This window comes from Sminthopsis crassicaudata, chromosome 5, assembly GCF_048593235.1.
Source record: "Sminthopsis crassicaudata isolate SCR6 chromosome 5, ASM4859323v1, whole genome shotgun sequence".
Lineage (NCBI taxonomy): Eukaryota > Metazoa > Chordata > Mammalia > Dasyuromorphia > Dasyuridae > Sminthopsis > Sminthopsis crassicaudata.
The window spans coordinates 268,269,146-268,290,826 of NC_133621.1; the positions used below are offsets into that span (position 1 = coordinate 268,269,146).

The 21,681-nt window shown below is 35.0% G+C and overlaps 1 protein-coding gene across 6 annotated transcripts in view; it reads right to left on the reverse strand.

Moving 5' to 3' along the window:
- The window catches only part of LOC141544603 (uncharacterized), a 133,254-nt gene that overhangs the window by 86,915 nt on the left and 24,658 nt on the right, over positions 1–21,681 (reverse strand). For 5 of the 6 annotated variants that reach the window (XR_012482684.1, XR_012482686.1, XR_012482687.1 and 2 more), the window contains exons 5-11: positions 13,301–13,438; positions 12,256–12,371; positions 11,921–11,960; positions 6,072–6,141; positions 1,682–1,742; positions 1,390–1,589; positions 450–597 (exon numbers count right to left, since the gene is read on the reverse strand). Coding sequence is in view for 1 of the 6 variants with exons in the window: in XM_074270983.1 (XP_074127084.1) it covers positions 450–597; positions 1,390–1,589; positions 1,682–1,742; positions 6,072–6,141; positions 11,921–11,960; positions 12,256–12,371; positions 13,301–13,438 (773 nt within the window). In the remaining 5 variants the exon portion in view is untranslated. The remainder of the gene's footprint in view (positions 1–449; positions 598–1,389; positions 1,590–1,681; positions 1,743–6,071; positions 6,142–11,920; positions 11,961–12,255; positions 12,372–13,300; positions 13,439–21,681) is intronic. The other variant, XR_012482685.1, reaches the window with a different exon arrangement.

Here is a 21,681-nt window from a genome sequence, read left to right on the forward strand (position 1 = left end):
CTAACCTTAAACTCTAACCCTTTCGGCATCAATTTAAACCGAATCCCTAATTGGGTTTCTTAAAAAAATTTGAAACTTCCTTTTCTCAGTGAGTCTTTGTCCTTATTTTCTAATTCAGTCATTTCTACCAGTAGCTGCTATTCCAGATTAATTCCAAAAGCTTTCCTTTTCTCTTGTCAGCTCCTCAAAGAGTCTTCACTAGATCGTACTCTTTCCTAAGATTATCTTGTCTCAAGTTCTGGCCCATAACATCTTTAAGAATCCGAACAAATTTCTATTGCTGATATTTTGGTTGTGTGACCATTAGAAAGATCCTGAACTTCTTTGTCTCCAGGCTACCCTCAGACTCTGTGCTATAGATCAGTAGCCAATAGGCATCACTAGAAATTTATTCCTTGTGGATTTCCTAAATTGATGAAATCAGGAGCCCTGTCAAAATAGTAACATACCTTTTCTCCCAGCACCTTTCTCTGATGTAATGTGAGCCTGTAGATCTTTGGGAATATTTGGAGTTTCACCAGCTGATTGTTTACCAGTAAAGTTGTTAACCAATACATCCTTTTTCTTTACTTCCTCCTCTGAATCTGTTGAATCGTCCTACAATTAATGACAATGAAATATAAAATGTCCTCCAAAATTTTTCTTTAGTCTATGGTCTGAATTTATCTATCAAAACAGAACAACTGAATTTTAAAACATAATTAAGGAATAAATGAACTAGATAATCTCTAAGGTTCAATCTACATCGAAATTGTGTACTTATTAGAAAGGTGAAGAGTTTCTTAAACAAAATATTCTGCATTTTTATTTTAAGGGAAATAGCATCGAAGTTTCTTCAAATATCAATTATCACTGGCACAGGAAATTCTGTAGAAATGTTCAGTGTTTGCTCTTCTTAATTTCATTCTAATCATATTTCACAACAAACACAGATTCTGATGATTACTCAAACTCTCTTTTTCCTTCATGTTTTCAAAACTGTCATCTTGACTTTCTTCTTCATCCTTTGCATCTACATATTTTGATTCTTCTTTGTTTTATAGCATCCTAACCATCTTTTATCCCTTTCTCTTTCTTCCTCTTCATCACTTTTTTCTTCCTCTGCTACTTTTTCTTTATAATCTTTTAACTGCCATTCATCTTGCCTGCTTTCTCATTGTTCTTCTTTCTGAGAGTTGTATTGTATTGTATTGTCATGTATTGTCTGGACTCATCAATGTTTTATCTTCAATATATAAAATTCCCTGAATTTTCTTGTGATGTGACTTTTGAGGATTTGCATTTCCAGAATCCTTCCCATTTCCATGAAGTGGCTGTGAGCATCGGATAAAAGGATAGAGGGCAAACACACATGATAAGAATGTTAAGAACCAGAGCAAATATAATTACATTAAGAAGGTCCAGAAGAGTAGACTTCATAAGGGAAGATTTTGAAAAGTAAGCAGGAGGGGTATGGACAGGATGAGAGCAGCCCTGGGCTTGGGATGAAGATTTAGGAAAAGAATCTGTTTTCTCTTCTTCATCACTCGATTCATTGTTCCCAAGGAAAGGTGTAACTTCTGTATAGTTGATGCTAGTCTGTTCTTCTCCTACATAAAAACAAATAAAAGAGTACATGAAGAAATCTATCATTTCAAGGCAAGCAATACTAATATGAGTGGAAATTTTTCAAGAAGCTTACTGATATTTCTTATTTGCTGAGTAGCATTCAAAATTTTACTCAAGTTCAATTTTGGTTGTTTCTGCCAAAAAAAAATGATGAGAACAATGACTATCAATACTAACATTTAATAGTTCACATTTCTTTGAGACCTGTTATTGTGATAAATTTAATCTGATCGTTATATAGAAATAAACTCTTCTGGACTATTTTGTTCACCAAAAAAATTGATCCACTAACATTGTATATATTACAAAATTGAAAATACATTTTAGAAATTTATTCTTAATATAAATCATTGCTGATAAGGAATTTTATTTTAGTATTGTGTTTTAGATTGTTTATATGTTTTGGAACAGTAAAAATTAGTCTGAGTTACTTCTTTCCTGAAAATTAAAAGAGAACTAGGGAAATGTTGATGTCAGACTCCCTTTTGCTAGGCCTGCCTATTGGGTTAACTCATTCTGCTTGACACATTCAGCAGGAAAAAATCAAAGGTTTCTGACAGTAAGAGGCCACTAAATTGAAAAATACAGGCTATAAGAACTTTAGTCACAGGATCCTGAATGCCTTCATTACATCAATTGCATTGTTTGAATTTTTTTGCCCTCAATGTATGCAGTTGAAAGAAGTGCATACTCTAAAAATTTTCTGGGTCCAGAAAAAGCTGTGAAGATGCCCGTTAATGATGGATATTTTATTATTTGCTGTTCATTGCTTTTACATCAATGTCAAAAATCAAGCATTATAGACACCTGATTTTTTTTTAAATCAACTTAAAACAAATGTCTTTTACTTTGTAGGTGCATGTCAAACACTTAACAAAATGTTAAGGAAGTGATCCACCTGTCAGACAATTAGTACAAAGATTAGGAGCTAAACTGGGTGAGAAATGGTATGATCAGCCATCTCCAGTGGAAGTTACAAACTTTGGTAACACTCCTCTTTCCCATATGTTCAATGAATAGTTTGAGCTTGAAGGTTACACAAAAACTGAAGATTGGCTGTACCTGATATATATATATATATATATATATATATATATATATATATATATATATATATATATATATATATATATATATATATAAATCTAATATAATACATCAAAATGATGAAATGACTGAATAAAAACAGCATTGACTTCCTGAAAAATGTTCCAATTTCCCAACAGTCAGAGACGTGTAAAAATCAGCACAAGTTTATTATTTCAACTAGAAGGTTCAACATTACAAATAGGGAGGATTCTGGAAGGATAGGTTGGTAAATTTTATTTTTATTTTCTTTAGATTTTCCCATAAATAGAACAAACTTGTGCCTTGGGGTGAACAGAGACTAGTGAAAATCTAGAAAGCTTGGGACAGAACAGGGATCCTCCTGATACAACCCAAAAAGATCTGAAAAGACCTCAGCCTGGGAATTAACCTGTCTCAAGTGCCAATACCTCTGGGCTAACTCTACAAAAGCATCAAATGGAGACATGTCAGCTACCTGGGTGTGGCTGAAGCCTCTGAAGAAATCACAGAGACTTTCACCTTCAAGACTGTCAACTTAAGGTTGAGTCTGGGAAGACCGAATAACACTTGCCTGAATGGGAATGCCAGGCCCAGCTCTGCTGCTGACCCAGGTGAGAAGGAACCAGCACTAGCTAAGTGCAGAAGCAGTAGGACAGATATGCTGCTAGCTGTGGGCACTTGCAGGAGGGTGGAGCTCTTGGTTTGGCATTCCTGATCAAAGTGGAGAACTCAAAGGAAGCTTGAGGCACCATCCCTCCACCCAAAGATTAGAGATGCTTACACTAATACCTCTTAAAATTTTTTTTGAACTGGCAAAGATGAAACCCTGCCACTGAAACATAGAATAAAAACAGGAAAGATCTGGATTCATCTTCAAAGGTGGACACTTAAGTCACAAAAGTTTACCCCAAAGAATAACATGAAATAGCTCCTTGCCCAGAATTTATAGAACTCAAAACAGAATTTAAAAATCAAATGAGAAACATGATGAAAAATAAATAACCATCCAAGAAAAACAAGATTATGAATAAAAAAGTTATCAACCAGAAAAGAGGTACAGAGTCTCAAAGATGAAAATAATTCTTTGAAAATAAGAACTGGGCAAGCCAATTAAGCTATGAGAGACCAAGATATAACAAAACAGATTATAAAGAATGAGAAAATAGAACAGAATGTTGAACATACCTTAAGAAAAAATGATAGCTCTTGAGATCAGATAAAGAAAAAAAATTTTTGCAAGAAACATGAAAAAAAATTCAAGTATGCTGATGCTATAGTTAGAATTGCACAAGATTTATCAGTTGTTACAGTAAAAAAAAACACAACTCCTGGAATCATATCTATCTACCCAAAATCAAAAGACCTGAGCAACCTAAGGACAGCAAAATTATCTGTAATTTTTGAATGAGAAAAAAATGGATATTTAATTAAATTGTAGATTTTCAGGACTTTCCATCAACCAAACCTGAATTAAAAAAAAATAGCCAATATCAAAGATCACCATTAAAATACTCAACTTGGACAAATTGTTGAAATGATCAATAAATTATTTTTCTTTATTATGGCAAATGGCATACTATATGTTTAATATTCACAAGAATAAAAGAGCTCAAAAGAAAGATTGCAGAGTTAAGGTAAAAATAGTAATCCTGTTATACAAAAGTAGTGCAGAAGAAGAATGGATTCAATATATATATATGATATAATCCCTACAAAATCTAATCCAAAAGAAATAATGGGGAGGGATAGGTGCATAGGGAAACAAAGGGTTAAGGAATTAGAAAAGGGAAGGACCCTTGGGCAAGTTAGCCAGCAAAATTTATTTAAAGAGTCAGCAGGGATAGGAAAGATATGTGACTGTGTGTATGTATGTATGTATATATCTACCTATGTATACAAGATACATATGTATCTTTTCTTAATTGTAGTTTACATGAGAGTAATGGGGGAGGAAGATTAAAAAGGGAAAAAAAGAAAAAAGTAAATTAGGTATGCAGTAGAGAACCAAGGAACAATTTACAAGGAAGTAAAGAAAAAATGGACATCATGAATATAATTTCCTCTACAAATATATATATATATATATATATATATATATATATATATATATATATATATATATATATATATATATATATATATATATATATACTTTCTTGATCTAGTAATTTATGTTTTAGATTTTGAATCCTCCCCGATGATCTGCTGGGTACATGACTATGTTCTCTTTTGTTTTGCTGTATTTTGTTTTTTTTTTTATTTCTTTTCTGTTTTCTTTTTTTCTTAATTTGATTTTTCAAATAAAATGTATTTTAAAAATAAAATGCCACAGAAAAATAAAAGAAAAGTACAAATAATGGGAAATACATACTACCAATATGTAACACCAATATACTACTAATAGAACTGCACATTGGTCAAGATGGTTTAGAGAACAACATAATAGAGTCATAAAATTGATCATATATTCTGACTCCATTGTTATGGAATTCTAATACTGAGAACACAGGAAGGAAAAATAGGATCTAGGTATACAAAAATATTCATAGCTGTTCTAGCCATATTTAACAAGAAAAAAAATGGAAGCAATTTATACAACCAACATTTGGAGAAAAGCAATATTATGGAATAGCTCATAGACTGGGAACTAGAAGGGATCTAAAGTATCATTTAGAATACAAAACAAAACAAAAAAACAAACTATCATATATATTTAAGAGTGGCAGTCACGGTACATGAAGCCTGGTCCTCTGTTCCAAATCTAATACACTTTTCAGTGCACAGATAAATACAAAGGTACAAGGGAATACTTATCAGAACTACTTATCAGAATGTTTGGTGCTTCCCCCCATTCTGTCATTGTTCTTGATCCCAATTTATTAGAATGTCTGGTGCTCCCCCGACCCTGTCAGAACCAGATTGATTAGTCCATTCACGCTCTCAGTGCTCTGACTCTGCCCCTGCTTTAGTGTACCCTGATAGCTGGGAGCCATGGACATATACATACTTCATGGGAAACACACATTAGCTGCTGACTGCTTTGAGACATCAGCCCTGGGAGAAACATGCCCCCAGCACAATTTATTTTCAAATAAAATATTAAAAACTCTCCAATCTCTATCTTGCCTCAGGTTCTCTGGCATTACACATCTCGTTTTTCAGAAAGCACACACATACACCAACAAAACAAAAATTAAAAGAAAGCTTGACACAAGACTAAAACTTATTTGCTTTTACCTTATTTGAGGTAAAATCTCAATCTATTAAAGTTCATTTGGGTCTTTAATGTGTTAAACACTAAAGAGATTATATTTACTATATAGTTTTTAACAAATCAAAGCACCCTCCAAACTGAAATTTAAAAGTAGGAAAAAAATTCAATAAAGAAATCTTACCTCCTTTTCAGAACTAATTTTGTCATCCACACTTGGCCAGCAATCATCAGCTCCTGGTTTTTCAGGGAGTCTTTTAAAAAGAAACCAAAAATTAGTAGTTTTATTCCCAGAAGACAATCAACAAGGAAGGCCTCTTAGGTGTTTGTTACAAGGTGCTTTACCACCAAATGACACATTACAAAGAATGACTTAATATTTCAATCATTCCTATTCCAAGACTCATTTTTGCCAAGAAGATATCAGTGTAGAGGCTATCAGTGGATATTTCCTCCAGGATAATCTCTTCCTATTTTTACACTTCTCTAAAGTTGACAAATGAACATAAAGGGTCATTATACATCACAGAATCAAAACCCTACAATCTATTTGTAATAGGTCCCTGTTTACTGTGCCTTTGTTATTAGCTTCTGACAAACATTTTCACCGAGTTATTTTTTCTTAAAGTTACCCTCCCCAAGTTTCAACCCTACATATGAGTTGTATCTGTTGCTGTTCAATAATTTCAGTGGTGTCTTGACTCTTTGTGACCCCATTTGGCATTTTATTGGCAAAGGTACCAAAGAGGTTTGTCCTTTCTTTTCCCAGCATTGTTTCATAGATGAGGAAACTGAGGCAAACAGGATTAATTGCCTTGCCCTGGAGTCACAAACTAATAAGTATCTGATCCAGATTAGAACTCATAAAGATGAGTCTTGTGAATTCCAAGGCCAGGACTCTACTTACTGCTTTCCCTTTTTGCCCTTTAGATACATGAATTGCTCATACATTCCAGGCTCAGAAATGTATTTAATATAAGGGCAACCATTCCTAGGTATAATATAATCATTGATGAACCTGGTGTAATCTATGATAGAATATCAACCATTTGTATAATAAATTAAGACATATGCTTTTTGGTTTGGAATGTCCATTTCCTACCCACCACTAATCCAAGTGCACCATTTTCTTCAGGACCTAATCGAAGACATCTCCTTACAGAAGATTTCTATGAACCATTGAATCCGAAAAATCAATTCAGTAAAAAATTTACCTGGTTCTTTATATGCACATGCAATAAAATTATTAGTCTATCTTCCTTGCTAGAAATATTTGGTACATTTGCTGTGGTAATCTGCTTTCAGGGAATTTCAACTCTACATTTATCAATTTATTTGGGGAGGAGGGGCAGGAGAGTTGGGTTCAGAATTCAAGAGACTGGGGTATATATGACTTGTGATGGCTTGATGCAGGGAACTTCCAGAGAGGAAATAATGCAGATTGGCAACTGTTGTTTGTCAGAGAGTTGCTGGGAACACTTGCTGAGGGAAATTGAACCCAGTTTTTCTTTACTCCCAGATTCGCTCCCTTGCCCAGCAAACCCAAGGTCTTTCTCTTTTCAGTTCCTTAGGATCTGTTACTATCAAGACAGTTTTCTTTTTATAATTCTAATCCTTTATAGACACCCCCAATTTCCTTTTTCTTCTCCTTAACCTTGCCAACTGACTTTCCATATTTGATTTTGTTTTTGTTTTTTTTAAAAACATCCTCCTTTTCAGCTGAAATCCATCTCCAACCCCTCCTCATAGCCTTCACGTTATCCTCTTATGTCCTCCTCTGTCTTTTCAAATCCTTCTCCTTGGGCACACTTTCTTTACTTCCTTTAGATAGAATCTTCAGCTCGAGTCACTTCAATTTTTCAAGGTCTCCTGAATTTCTTTATTATTATCTTTCAATTTTATCTTTTTTTCTAAATTCTCAAGACTAAAAAATTATATTTACATTTCCTTCTCCTTAAATTTAGATCTAAAAGAATTCATTCTGTCCCCATTCATAGGAATAATGTAAATAATGCAACAAGTCTGTCAACCATAATCCCATACCATAGAAGATCTGTTTCCTGGGACTGTTTTATCAGCATATCTAAGACTAACTCAATCATCTCATTAAGGATCCTGCAACTACAAATAGACACAATCTACATAAGAGTTTGTTTTTACTAAGTCCCTCTCTGTCCTCTCCCAACTTCTCCCTAATTGCCTCCTTACTCTCTAGATCAACATGCTACTTCCCTCACCCACTTTCTTCTAACTTTAAAAAGCTAAATCACTGGAAGCATCTTGCTCATTCATACATGATTTAACCCATGAGTTTCTCATATTTATAAAGGCCATCCTTTGTGGTTGTGATAAATCTCTCTGGTGAATTGATTACACTACAAATTGCTCTTTCAACTGATGCCTGGGTACTTCATATATCTGATATTTCTTTTTTATACAAGTAGAAAAAAAAGTATCAAATATTCAGCTTTTCTGCATGACAGTATTCTTCCCACTGACCTTCTGACACAATCACTCCCTTTTTTGCCTCTTGTATTTTCTCTTTTTGATTTATTTTTTTCAAAAACTTCTAGGAATAATCCATTCTACTTGATCATCTAGAACTAGAAAGGCTTTTCTCCTTAAACTTCTTCTCTATTAAGACTTCTATATAAATCTTGTAACTGGAATCAACAAAGAGAATAGAATCTGTGGGTCACTGAAAAATAACATTCTATACTGTGGGAAAATGAGGTCCCTAACAACTAATGCTTTGCCACATCAGCTTCTAGGAATTTCAGAGATTTTTTAAAGACTATCCACTTCTCAAAATGCAATGCCAGATTCCCCACGTCTCTAATTGGGAACAATTGCCAAAGGTTCAACTATTGTTGTCCATGAGGGGTCCCAGCAGAAACCATTCACCAGAATGGCCCCTCTTCTTTTTTATTACTTCTCTCCTTGCTGAGAAATTTCCAATTCCATTTATTGTCTTGACTTAGGACCTTGGTCCCAGTGACATTCCCTCCCCATGTTGATAACTCCTTTCCCTGAGCACTTGGATAAATTACCACAAGTATAAGATGATACCTATTTGCACTGCAGATGTGCCTAAAAAAGCTTATGAGAAATGCATCTCAGGTGATTAATACATAGTACAGCCATATAAAAGAACATAGCTGGTTCATTCTTCATCCAAATAGAATTATTTTTAATAGCTATATTGGGATATTGTGGCTAGGAATTAGATATGGGATAAAAATGTAATGGATTCAAGTTCTTCATCACATACTAATTTTGTAAACCCAAGCCAGTACCTTAATCCTTCAGTGTTCCCAAACAAAATTCTTAATACAGTTGCCAATCCAATAGATAAATCAGCACACACAAAAGTGGTGGGAGTCTGGTGTTCAGTCCCAGCACAGCCTAGACCAGCAGAGTCCAGCCCCTGTCAGCACAATTGATCAACTAGAGCTTCATTGGGGCGGGACACAACTAACAGCTCCAGGGTTGAAAAGAGTGCCTGGGGTCAGATTCCTATCAAGATTTTTGAAAACAGCTGCACAAAATTGTTGAAGTATGGGAGGATGCATCCTCCATCCTGGAGACAAAGCTCTACTTTAACAAACTGTCAAAAGCCTAGCAATAGATTAGGAAGATGAGCAGAAAATAAGAGTTTCTGACATCTGAAAGTTATAATGGTGACAAGGAGGATCAAAACACACCAGAAGATGATAAAGTCAAAGCTCCTACATCCAAAGCTCAAAGAAAAGTAGCAATTGGATTCAGGCCATGGAAGAGCTCAAAAGGGACTTTGAAAATCAAGGAAGAGAGATAGAGGAAAAATTAGGGCAAGAATTGAGAGAGTGCAAAAGGAAATACAAAAATCTAATGAGGAAAAGAATGCATTAAAAAGCAAAACTGGTCAACTAGAGGGAGGAGGTAAAATCTCACTGAAGACAACAATTCCTTAAAAAAACAGAATTGAGCAAATGGAAGCACATGGACTTTATGAGGCATCAAGATGCCATGAAACAAAACCAAAAAAAAGTGAAATAACTTATTGGACAAACAACTGACCTGGAAAATAGATTCAGGAGAGAGGATTTGTAAAGTATTAGTCTAAGCTGAAAGTCATGATCAAAAAAAGATCCTGGAATCATATTTCAAGAAATTATCAAGGAAAACTGTCCTGATATTCTAGAAGCTGAAGGTAAAATAAAAATTGAAAGAATCAACTGATGACCTCCTGAAAAAAGATTCCAAAATAAAACTCCCATGAATATTACAGCCAAATTCTAGAACTCCCAGGTCAAGGAGAAAATAAATATTGCAAGCATCCTGAAAGAAACAATTCAAGATTAGTGAAGCCACACTCAGAACACACATTTTAGCAGCTTCTACTTTAAAAGCACTGGAGGGCTTATAATGATATGCTGGAGACCAATAAAGCTAGGATAGCAACCAAGAATCACCTACCCAGCAAAACTGAGTATAATCCTTCAGAGGAAGAAGCCATTCAAGCAAGATTTTCACACTTTTGTGATAAGACCAGAGCTGAAAGGAAAATGTGATTTTCAAATACAGAACTCTGCAGAAGCATAAGGAGATAATCAGGAAAGTGAAATCATAAAGGACTTGAGGTTCATCTGTTTATATTCCTACATGGGAGGAATAATACTTGTAACTCATTAGAACATTTTCTTTTTTATGGAAGTTAAAAGGAGTATATCTAAATAGAAGGCCCAGGTATGAGTTGAATCTGGAGGGATAATATCTTTTTAAAAATTAATGAACTTAAGAGATGAAAGGGGAATGTACTGACTAAAGTGGAATGGTGAAAAGTATCTGCCATTTAAAAAAAAAGAGGAAAAACTTTTATAATAAAGTACATGAGGGGAAGGAGAGGGTGAGTGAGTGCACCTTTCTCTAATCAGATTGTCTCAAATAGAAGTAACATACATACTCAATAGGGGTATAAAATCTATCTTACCCTGCAAGAAAACAGCAGCAGAATGAGATGTGGGCAGAGGCAGGAGAGAGATAAAAACGAGGGCATTTTAGGGGAGAAATGGTCAGTAGCAAAACACTTTTGAAAAGGAAGAGGATGAAAAGAGAGAGAGAATAAATGGGTGAAAATACAATTAGCAATAGTAATTGTAAAAAACAAATTCCAAGCAAGAATCTCTGATAGAATATTATGTTTTCTGAAAAATGATGAGTAGGATACTCTCAGGAAAAAAAAAAGAATTGAAAAGTTTTCTATGAAGAAAGTGAAATGTACTACATACAAAGAAATAGCTCTGTTCTGGAATAAATAGATGTAAATGACTTTGTTATTCTCAGAAGTAGAATATTCCCCATGCACTCTAAAGAACTTATGAAGAAAAATCCCATCCATAACGAGAGAAGGAACTGATGGTGTCTGAATATGGATCAAGGCATTCTCTATTACTCTATATCTTTATTTTTTTCTTAATTTTTATTGAGGGTTTTTATTTTCATTAGGGTGGAAGATCTATGCTTTCTTTCATAACTTGACTTTTATGGAAAAGTTTTGCATAATTTTACATGTGGTTACTTAATTGTGTGTGGGCGTAAAGGAGAGAATTAGAACTCAAAAAATCTTAAAAACAAATATAAAAAAGTTTTGAATGTAACTGGGGAAAATATTTAAGAAATTAAAGGAAAAAATAAAAAAACAAGCAGGCACGTGTGCATGCACACATGTATATATATATATATATATATATATATATATATATATATATATATATAGTGTAACATACATACATGTGTATGTTTATTAGTGTGTTTTGCAAATTTTTTAGTACTATATATATTTATACACGTAACATATATACATATTACCTATTAGATGTGTAGTAAACCTCATTTTTTGAAAGATAATGAAGATAAAATATGGGAATTGGTTAAATTGAAGATACACCTTTTGGGGACATGAGAGTCTGCTTTGCTTTGGATTGAAAAAACCTGTTGAAGATGGATCATGAGGATTAACTAAAAGAAATGTTAACTTGCTGTAAAACCTACCTTTGTATAGAGGCTTCTGAAGAATTTTCTTCTGATATAACTAAAATACAACAAAAACTTAAATATTAAAACATGAAATTAATATGAAAAGCATAAATTTTAGAGCATTTCTACAAAATTTTTTGAGCAATGACAATATGATTTAAACAGAACACAAACACTGTTTTTGTCATTTCAGGGTAGTAGGTGGGTAGGTAGGTAATTAGGTAACCAAAAATAAATCAGTGCTATGCTTTTAAAATATAAAATGGAAATAGAAAAAATAGAGAACATATGAATTTTAAAATTGTTCTACATTATTTTTAATATTATTTATTTGGATCAATAAATTCTACCTTTTTTATCCATGGAAGGGGTACCCAAAACAAATCCGGTATTGGAAGCCTTCTCTAAATTGCTGGCTTGGAGAGGAGGGAGTATATATTGTTCAATTTGTTTGTGATAAATATGTCTAAAATAAAAGATAAAATATAATAAGTCTATAGAAATCAAGATAAAATTATATATGACAAGTGTATGTATATTTCAAATCAGATCACCAAATTTTTATTGTTTTAACAAAGTCTGAAGAACAAAATTAATCATTCACACTAGATGCAATAAACATCTTCAGAATCAGTATTATAGTCATTAATTAATCAGTATTAGGTCATTACATCTAATGTCTCTATTTTATCAATTAAATAACTCCATTCTATAAAGATTACTCTTGTCTAAGGTCACACAGAGGGTGAGAGGCATGATCTCTCCCCAGATCTCCTGACTCCAAATTGAGGATCCATTTATGATCCTTTTTAGTTAGCACTCATGTGAAGGCATCCAAGACATAACGTGATTTTACCTAAAACTAACTTTAGGTCTCGTACAATTAAGAGAGGTAAGCAAGAAATTAAAATAGAAACAAACACAAACAAACAAAAAACCCTACAGTTTCTATAAATGTGCATTATTATTAAATGATATAACTTTTGTGAAGATGTATATAAAACATTGGACATCCTTAAAAAACTACAAAAAATGGCAGCTATTTTCATTATTACCTCTGAAAATTCTAATCTGATACTGTGACTCTACCTTGTATCCTTTCTCTTACTTATTCCCTCCTGAACTTTGATAACTTAAATTTGCCATTTGATCAATTTCTTCTTAGTACCCTTAAATATGAAACAGGTAGAGGTCTGTCTGCTAGAGGCTGCCCGTTTTCCTGGGGGCTATGCTGAAGCATGCGGCAGTTCTCAAGAACTGGAGTTCGCCAGGGTATTTTCCAGACAATTATTATAATATGCAACTATGAAAGCCAGATTCACTCTCAATTTTATGGAGGAAAAATTCTTTTAGATGCAGTTATATAAAGACAATTAGAATTATGTTAGCTCTTACTGAGGATAATTATAGATCCTAGCATATGTCTCAGCTGTCCGTCCCAATTGATCTTTGATAGTGAGATCAGCATTATGTTGAAGAAGAACACTGACCATTTCTGTGAATTCCGAACTGAGGGCAAGCATAAGGGTTGTTCTAAAATAACAAAGAAACAATTTGCCTTTAAAAATTCAATAATACCATTTAACCATTTTTGGATATGCTTCAATAGAAAGATTTCATATTCTTCAGTAATAATACACATGTGGAACATAAACACATAGTGATAGGAGTACTTTGATTGTTCAAGCACAACATTATGAGTAGCACTGAAAACTAGAAAAAAAGAGCTTTTTTGGTCCCCTTTCAATTTTAGTAGAGATTGTCAAATTTAAGGGTACATAATAGAAAAAAAGCTATGTCAACATTTCTAGTGTGAAACACTTAAGGATTTTCAGGCGGTTTATTGGCCTTAGAAGTAAAGTGGAGGCTCTTTGAAAATGATTAGAAATAATCTCCAAAGTTCCAACACATTGTAGAGATGTCTATTGGTTGTGTAAAGTGAAACCATCACAAGCTATTTTGTGTCTTAACAAACTTTCTGAAAGTCTCTGAACATGACCACTACATAGAATTCCCAATCCCTCTATTTTTGTCTGCCTGCATTTTGGATTTCCTTCACAGGCTAATTGTACTCTATTTCAAAGTCCGATTTTTTTTTTTGTACAGCAAAACAACTGTTTAGACATGTATACATATATTGAGTTTAATTTATACTCTAATATATTTAACATATATTGGTCAACCTGCCATCTTGAGCGGGGGCAGAAGGAGGGGAAAAATGAGAACAAAAGGTTTGGCAATTGTCATGTTGTAAAATAACCCATGTATATATCTTATAAATAAAAAACTATTTAAAAAAACTATCAGATGGTAAATAACATTTTCCTATGATTTTCAGATTTGGAAAATTAAAGAAGAGAGAATTGTGTATTGAATTTGCAAAGGCATTAATTGTATTTTTAGAAGTTTAAAGGGCATGTTTTATTGATTTTCTCCTTTATAATATGGAATAAGGTTTAATTATTGTTAGTCTAAAGGTTAAATGCTTCATTGCCAATAAATAAAATATTTTTTAAAAAAGATATTTATTTTGAACCATTTAGTTTTTTATCCCATAGAAATGTTAACTCTCTTTAAACCTATATTCTCTGATTCTAACTCTCTAATATCACACCTAATAGAGCACCAAAGGGAATTAAGAAGTCTATTTGTGTGGGAATTAAAGAATGATTTGAGATATTGAAATAATGGAATCATAAACTGGTTATCAGTAGTTAATGTTATCATATATCTATAAAGATATATGATAACATTTTTCAACAAGTTAACATTCAGTCAAGATAATCAAGATAGCAGAGTAAACAGTAAATCACTTTTAACTCTCCCATATTCACCTCCACAAAACATGATACAATACAAATCCTATAACAGTAGAAACATCAGTCTGTGAGACCAAGAATAAAGGAAGATTGGCAGGAAAGGTCTCACTTGAATCAAAGGGAAGTGCAGTCCAGAACAGGAAGCATCCCAGCAAACCAGGAGTGAGCCCCACCTCAGCAAACCAGCAGTAGATCTTTAGAGTACCAGCTCACTGATCCAACATCTGGGTTCACCATATACTTTGGCACAGTCAGGGTAACAGGCAAATTACAGCTATGAGAACTGCCACATGCTTCAGCATAGCCCCAGGCAAATTGGCAACCTCCAGAAGCCAGACCTCCATGTGCTTCAATGTAGCCCTGGGCAAGCAGGTAGACCCAAACCTATAGGTACCTAAGCAAACAGGCAGCCACCAGTGGTCCCTGGAAAAATGCAGAAACACTTCAACAGCCTCAGCAGATGGCAGATGCAAACACTAGGACACTGGCTCAGTACCCAGATCCCTAAAGCCTCCAACAGTATCCAGCCACCCTACCCCATCCTACAGAAAAAGGGGAAGTGGTTTCAAGCACAGAAAGGACTCCTAGGTGAGCTCAGAAGGGAACTCAGGAAAAGTAGAAGAAAAAAATCAGGAAAAAAAAATTAACTTTTCTTTGGGGTTTTGCCTATGCATGTTTTGACTTTGCTATCCTTTTCTGAGTTTATATCTTGATCTTTTCCCCACAATAACTTTCTATGCTCAGATTCTTTTTGTGATCTTTTTTGCTCATCTTTTGGCACTGCTGCAATTCTCATAGCATACTTGGTACTGGCTGAGGCTATAAGTGGTGGTGTCTGGTGTGTACTCAGGTCCCTGAAGGGCTTCTGCATCCTCAGTCCCATACACCAAAAGATGTGGTGATCCAGTCACTGGCAGCTGCCTGTTGTTTAGGCACTTGAAGATCTGGGATCTACTTTACCTGGGGGCTGCCCTGAAAGGAGGAGTGGCCTCTGGAGACTGCCTGTTTATCTGGGGCTACACTGTAACACTTCTCAAAGCTACAGTCTCTCTGTTCCCCTGACCATACTGAGGTATTTGGGGGGTCCTAGTGTTGCCATTTGCCCATACCACCATACAGGTGCTCAGGTTCTACCTATGGCTGCTGAGCTAGGGCTTGCTACTGCCTTATTTGCTGCCTTGGACTGTCCTCTCTTTTTCTCTCACATATTTCCTGCTGATCTGCCAAGTTTCTTGGACTCACAGATTGCTTCTTCCCATCTTTTTGATGATTATACTGTACCCAGATTGGTTTCGGAGGCAAATATGGGAGAGTTACAATGATTTCCTGCTTATTCCTCTAGCTGGACTCCCAGAGTCATTCAAGATTATTAAACGTAGTCTTTTCAGATCCCAATGCAGTAAGATTAAATTCAACAAAGGGCAGTAGAAACAGAGATTAAAAATTTATTGAAAACTAAATAATCAAATCCTAAATTATAAGTGGGTCAAAGAACAAATCCTCCGAATCAATGCTAGATCAAGCTTCTGAATGGAATCTGGAGCAACAGAACCCACAAACATTCAGAGTGTAATAATTTTCCAATTTAAGATATCTTGGAAGGTCTTCAGCAAAGATCTGGCTCAATTGGGCAGGGGGTAAATGACCCAGTGTTGGCTACTCTTTTCTTGTTCAAAAGGCCAGTTTATCAGCAAACCATATGTGAAACCTTCAACACAACTACAATAAATAAATAAATAAACAGACAAACAAAGAAATGACAAATGGGACTTAGCCAGGCTCACTCAGCCCAATGATTTTTTTTTCAGCCCAATATTTAAATCTGCAGTATCACTGGCCCCAGCAGAATCAGTGAGAGGCCCTTGTTCCCTTGCAAAAAAGAAGACTGGGACAATCCTCTCTGTTCTGTACTTTTAAAAAGGAGCAAAAAGTAACAAGATGTCTGACCATAGAAAGCTACTATAGAAATAGGGAAAATCAGAATACATAACCAGGAGAGGCAACATGCCTTCAGGTAAAGCTCAAAGGGGTATGTGAACTGATCTCAAGAACTCAATATCAAAAAGCTTTTTATCAAGAGTTGGAAATGAATCTTAAAGGAAAAATGGAAGAAAAATAGGGAAAATAAGTGAGAGCTATGCAGGAGAAAAGCTATGTAAGAGAAAAGTTGGGAAAAGGCAACAGGCTGGAAAAGAAAGCACAGAAAATGACTGAAGAAAACAAATCCTTAAAAAATGAAATTGGAAAAATGGAAAAATATATGGAATAAAACAATTTCTTAAAAAATAAAATTGGCAAAATGGAAAACGAAAATAATTCTTAAAAACAAACAAACCAAAAAACTGTTGAAATGGGAAAAAAATCCACTGGACAAAAATCCCTTTTCAAAGTACAACTGGTCAAATATAAAAGGAATGCTAACTGAAGAAAATAAGTCAATAAAAATTAGAATTGGTCAAACAGAAGTGAATGACTCATTGAGATATCAGGAATCAGTCAAATAAAAGCAAAAATAAAAAGAATAAAATAAAGAAAAATAGAAGAAAAATTAAAATGCCTCATTTGAAAAAAGTTCCAGCAAAGTCAATCTAAAAATTATTGGACTACCTGAAAGACATGATAAAAAAAAAAGAGTCTGGATAACCTTTCAAAAAAATCATTGAGGAAAACTGCTCTTATATCCTAGAACCAGAGGGTAAAATGACTCATTGAAAGAATCGATGGGTCACTTCCTGAAAGAGACCCCCAATATAAAAACTGAAAGGAATATTGTAGCTAATTTCTAGAATTAAACTAATTTCTAAAGTTATCAGATCAAAGAGAAAATATTATAACCAGTCAGAATTAAACAATTCAATTATACTGAAGCCATAGTCAGGTTAATACAAGATTTAGCAGCCAATCACTTCTTGGAAGAGATCCCAAAATGAAAACTCATAGGAATATTAAAGTAAAATTCTGCAACTCTCAAATCAAGGAGAAAATATTGCAAACCTGCAGGAAGAAACAATTCGGTTAGAGTGTAGCCACAGTCAGGATAATCCAAGATTTAGCAGCTTCTACATTAAAAGGCTAGAGTGTTTGGAATGTTATTCTAGAGAGCAATGGAGCTGGGTAGGATTGCAACCACAAATCACCAATCCAGCAAAAGTGAGTATAATCCTTCAGGGGAAAAGGTCATCATACAATGAAATAGAGGATTATCAAACATTTGTAATGAAAAGACCAGAGCTGAATAGAAAATTTGATTTTCAAATACAGGCTTTTTGCAAACATAAGGAGGTGAGGACTTCCGGCCAAGAAGGCAGCACAGAGGCAGACAGCTGCTTGAGCTCTGCGTTTTCTCTCAGAACTTACTTCATGACAAGCCTAAGAATTAATTATTGACTGGAAAAGAAACTCACAAGTAATCACCAACAGAAGACATCCTTGAAATTCGCCAGAAAAGGTCTGTGATTGCTCTGGGGAAGGGACAAACAAGCTAGGTGCAGACTGAGGGCAAGCAGTGAGAGCCAGCCAGGCAGCTCACACAGCTCAGACCAGAGGGAGGATGGGTACGATCTCTCCCGTTTCTGAGAAAAAGACTTTTACCCCAGTGTGAATGTTCCATCTTGGCAGCAAGCCAGGAGCAGCAGAGAAGTTGTAAACACCGGAGGTAAAGAATAAAACCCCCATAAACCTAGCTTCTCTAAACCCGGCCACCCCCAAACCCCACCCAGAGTGACTCAGCGCCTTCTTAGAGCCTCAGAGCCCAGATGCAGCACAGCCATCACTGTCCATCTAGTGCCTCGCTGCTGACTCCCGCAGTCTGTAACTACTATTAGGCTTCAGGTGAAGCCAATAAAGCAAGGGTAGCCATCCTCATCTCAGAGCAAGCAAAAACAAAAATTGATCTAATTAAAAGAGATAAGGAAGGGCATTATATCCTGCTAAAGAGTAGTATAGATAATGAAGCAGTATCAGTATTAAACATATGCTCACCAAATGGTGCAACATCTAAATTCTTAAAAGAGAAATTAAGAGAGCTGCAAGGAGAAATAGACAACTATAATAGTGGGAGATTTCAACCTTGCACTCTCAGAATTAGATAAATCAAACAACAAAATGAATAAGAAAGAAGTCAAAGAGGTAAATAGAATACTAGAAAAGTTTGATATGATAGATCTTTGGCAAAAGCTAAATGGAGACAGAAAGGAGTACACTTTCTTCTCAGCAGTTCATGGAACCTATATAAAAATTGATCATATACTAGGACATAAAAACCTCAAAATCAAATGAGTAAGAAATAGTAAATGCATCCTCTTCAGACCACAATGCAATTAAAATTACATTTAATAAAAAGCCAGGGGAAAATAGACCAAAAAATAATTGGAAACTAATAATCTTATACTAAAGACCGATTGGGTAAAACAGCAGATCATAGACATAATTAATAACTTCACCCAAGAAAATGACAATAATGAGACATCATAACAAAATGTGTGGGATACAGCCAAAGCAGTAAAAAGGTGAAGTTTTATATCTCTAGAGGCCTACTTGCATAAAATAGAAAAATAGAAGGTCAATGAATTGAGTTTACAACTAAAAATGCTAGAAAAGGAACAAATTTAAAAACCCCAGACAAACACGAAACTTGAAATTCTAAAAATAGAAAGTGAGATTAATGAAATTGAAAGTAAAAAAAAAAAAAAAAAAAAAAACAAAAAACAAAAAAAAACACTATTGAATTAATTAATATAAGAGTTGTTTCTATGAAAAAAACCAACAAAATAGACAAACACTTAGTGAATATGATTTAAAAAAGGAAAGAGGAAAAGCAAATTGTAAGTCTTAAAAATGAAAAGGGAGGGGAAGCAGAGCCAAGATGCCAGAGAAGATACACGTGATTTTGTGACCTCCCTTTTTCCCTCAATACCAGTTAGTTAAATCAGCCTCAAAAATAACGCTGGACTGATAGAAACCACAAGGACTGGAAGCACGACTTACCAGCTGAAGAGAATCTGGAGTTTCAATAGAAAAGGTCAGTTCCCAGGGGAGGAAGAAAAAAGGCCAGCACAGACAGGGTGAGGTACTAGCTCACTGCACCGATTTGGGCTCAGGAGAACTCAGGGATCAGAGAAGCCACTGAGTTAGAAGAATCTGGCACAGCCTGTTAGCTCTTCTCTGCTTATAAAACAGCAGCTCAGAAGAGAAATCAAGGCACTTTAAAATATAAAGCCAGATACTAGAACCACCCCAATCCAGAAGTGACTCAACAGATCTCAGCACTGCAGGTGTGGCTAACTTGGCTTGGGCTGTCCGGGGCTTCACCTGGGAGTAGTTAAGAGCTTTAAAAGCAGGGACAAACCACAAGGCAACATCTAATTCACATAGTGCCTGGCTCACCTGGAGGCTGTGGAAGTCAGCCACTGAAGTCCCAGAGAAGAGGAACCTTTGAAATAGGTACTGGAGTTTCTGGGCAGACAACTTCCAGTTTGAGCGCAGGGGCTTTTTCACATCAGCTGCTGACATCCACACCCCAGGGGACGCATTGGCTGGGCTTTGTGTCACCTTTACTGTTCAGTCTTAAACCTCAGGGAAGTCTCTGGGACACACAGCAGGGGGTCCTTCACTGGGAAACCCTCATAGTGCAGAAACAGCAGTACTAATCTCCTGAGGCGCTTCCAGGGAGGGGGAGGGAAACTCTGTCCCAGAGCTCTCAGGAGCCTGGCATCCATCCAGTCTGGGAGGAAGCTGGTAAAGAAATAAATAAATAAATTCTTACCCAAAGGACAGACCCCAAAAGATTTTTTAGATATGAGTAAAAAGCAAAAAAGAAGTATTGATTCCTTCTACACAGAGAAAGAGTGGGTATCCAACCCCAAGGAAGTTAAGAGAAGAGAGTCTGCAGATAACAGCCTAAAGGGGAATGATACCTGCCCCCATCACATAACTCTCTCCTAAAAGAGAAAATTAAAATTTTAAGAGAGTTTGAAGAAAAATGGGGAAAGGAAAGAGAAGTTATGATAAAGAATAACAACGTTCTGAAATTTGAGTTGGAAAAAATAAAGGATTCACAGGAGATTCAGGGAAACAAAATTTGTGAATTAGAAAAGGTTAAAAAATCACAGGAAGGTAGGATTTCTGAATTGGAAAAGATAAAAAATTCTCAAGAAAGGATTTCTGAATTGGAAAAGATAAAAAAGTCTCAAGAAAATAGGATTTCTGAATTGGAAAAAGAAAATAATTCTATAAAAAAATTATGGAAATGGAAAAAAAAATTCAATAGAGCAAAATAATTCATTTAAAAACTAAATTTGGCATCTACGAAAAGAACTAAAAACTGTGAATGAAGAAAATAACTCCTTAAAAATCAGGATGGAACAAATAGACATGAATGATTCATTGAGAACCCAAGAATCAGTCAAACAAAACAAAACAAAACAAAAAAAATTAAAAGCTGGAGAATAACATCAAATACTTACTGGGAAAATCTATAGAAATGGAAAATACATCTAGGAGAGATAATCTGAGGATCATTGGACTTCCCAAAAACTATGACCAAAAAGAGAGCCTAGATTCTATTTTACAAGAAAGCATCAAAGAGAACTGTCCAGAGATAATAGAAACAGAAGGGAAAATAGGCATGGAAAGAATTCATCAAACACCTTCTGAAAAAGACCCTTAAAAAAAAATTCCACAGAATATTGTGGCTAAGCCGCAGAATTAGCACACAAAGGAAAGACTATTGCAAGCATCTAGAAAAAATCAATTCATATATCAAGGGGCCACAATAAGGGTCACTCAAGATCTGGCTGCCTCCACATTAAAAGATCGAAGGGCCTGGAACCTGATATTCAGAAAGTCAAAAGATCAAGGATTGCAACCAAGAATAAACTACCCAGCTAAGTTTAGCATTTTCTTCCATGGAAGAAGATGGTCATTCAAGCAAATAGAGGAATTCCATATGTTTCTAAG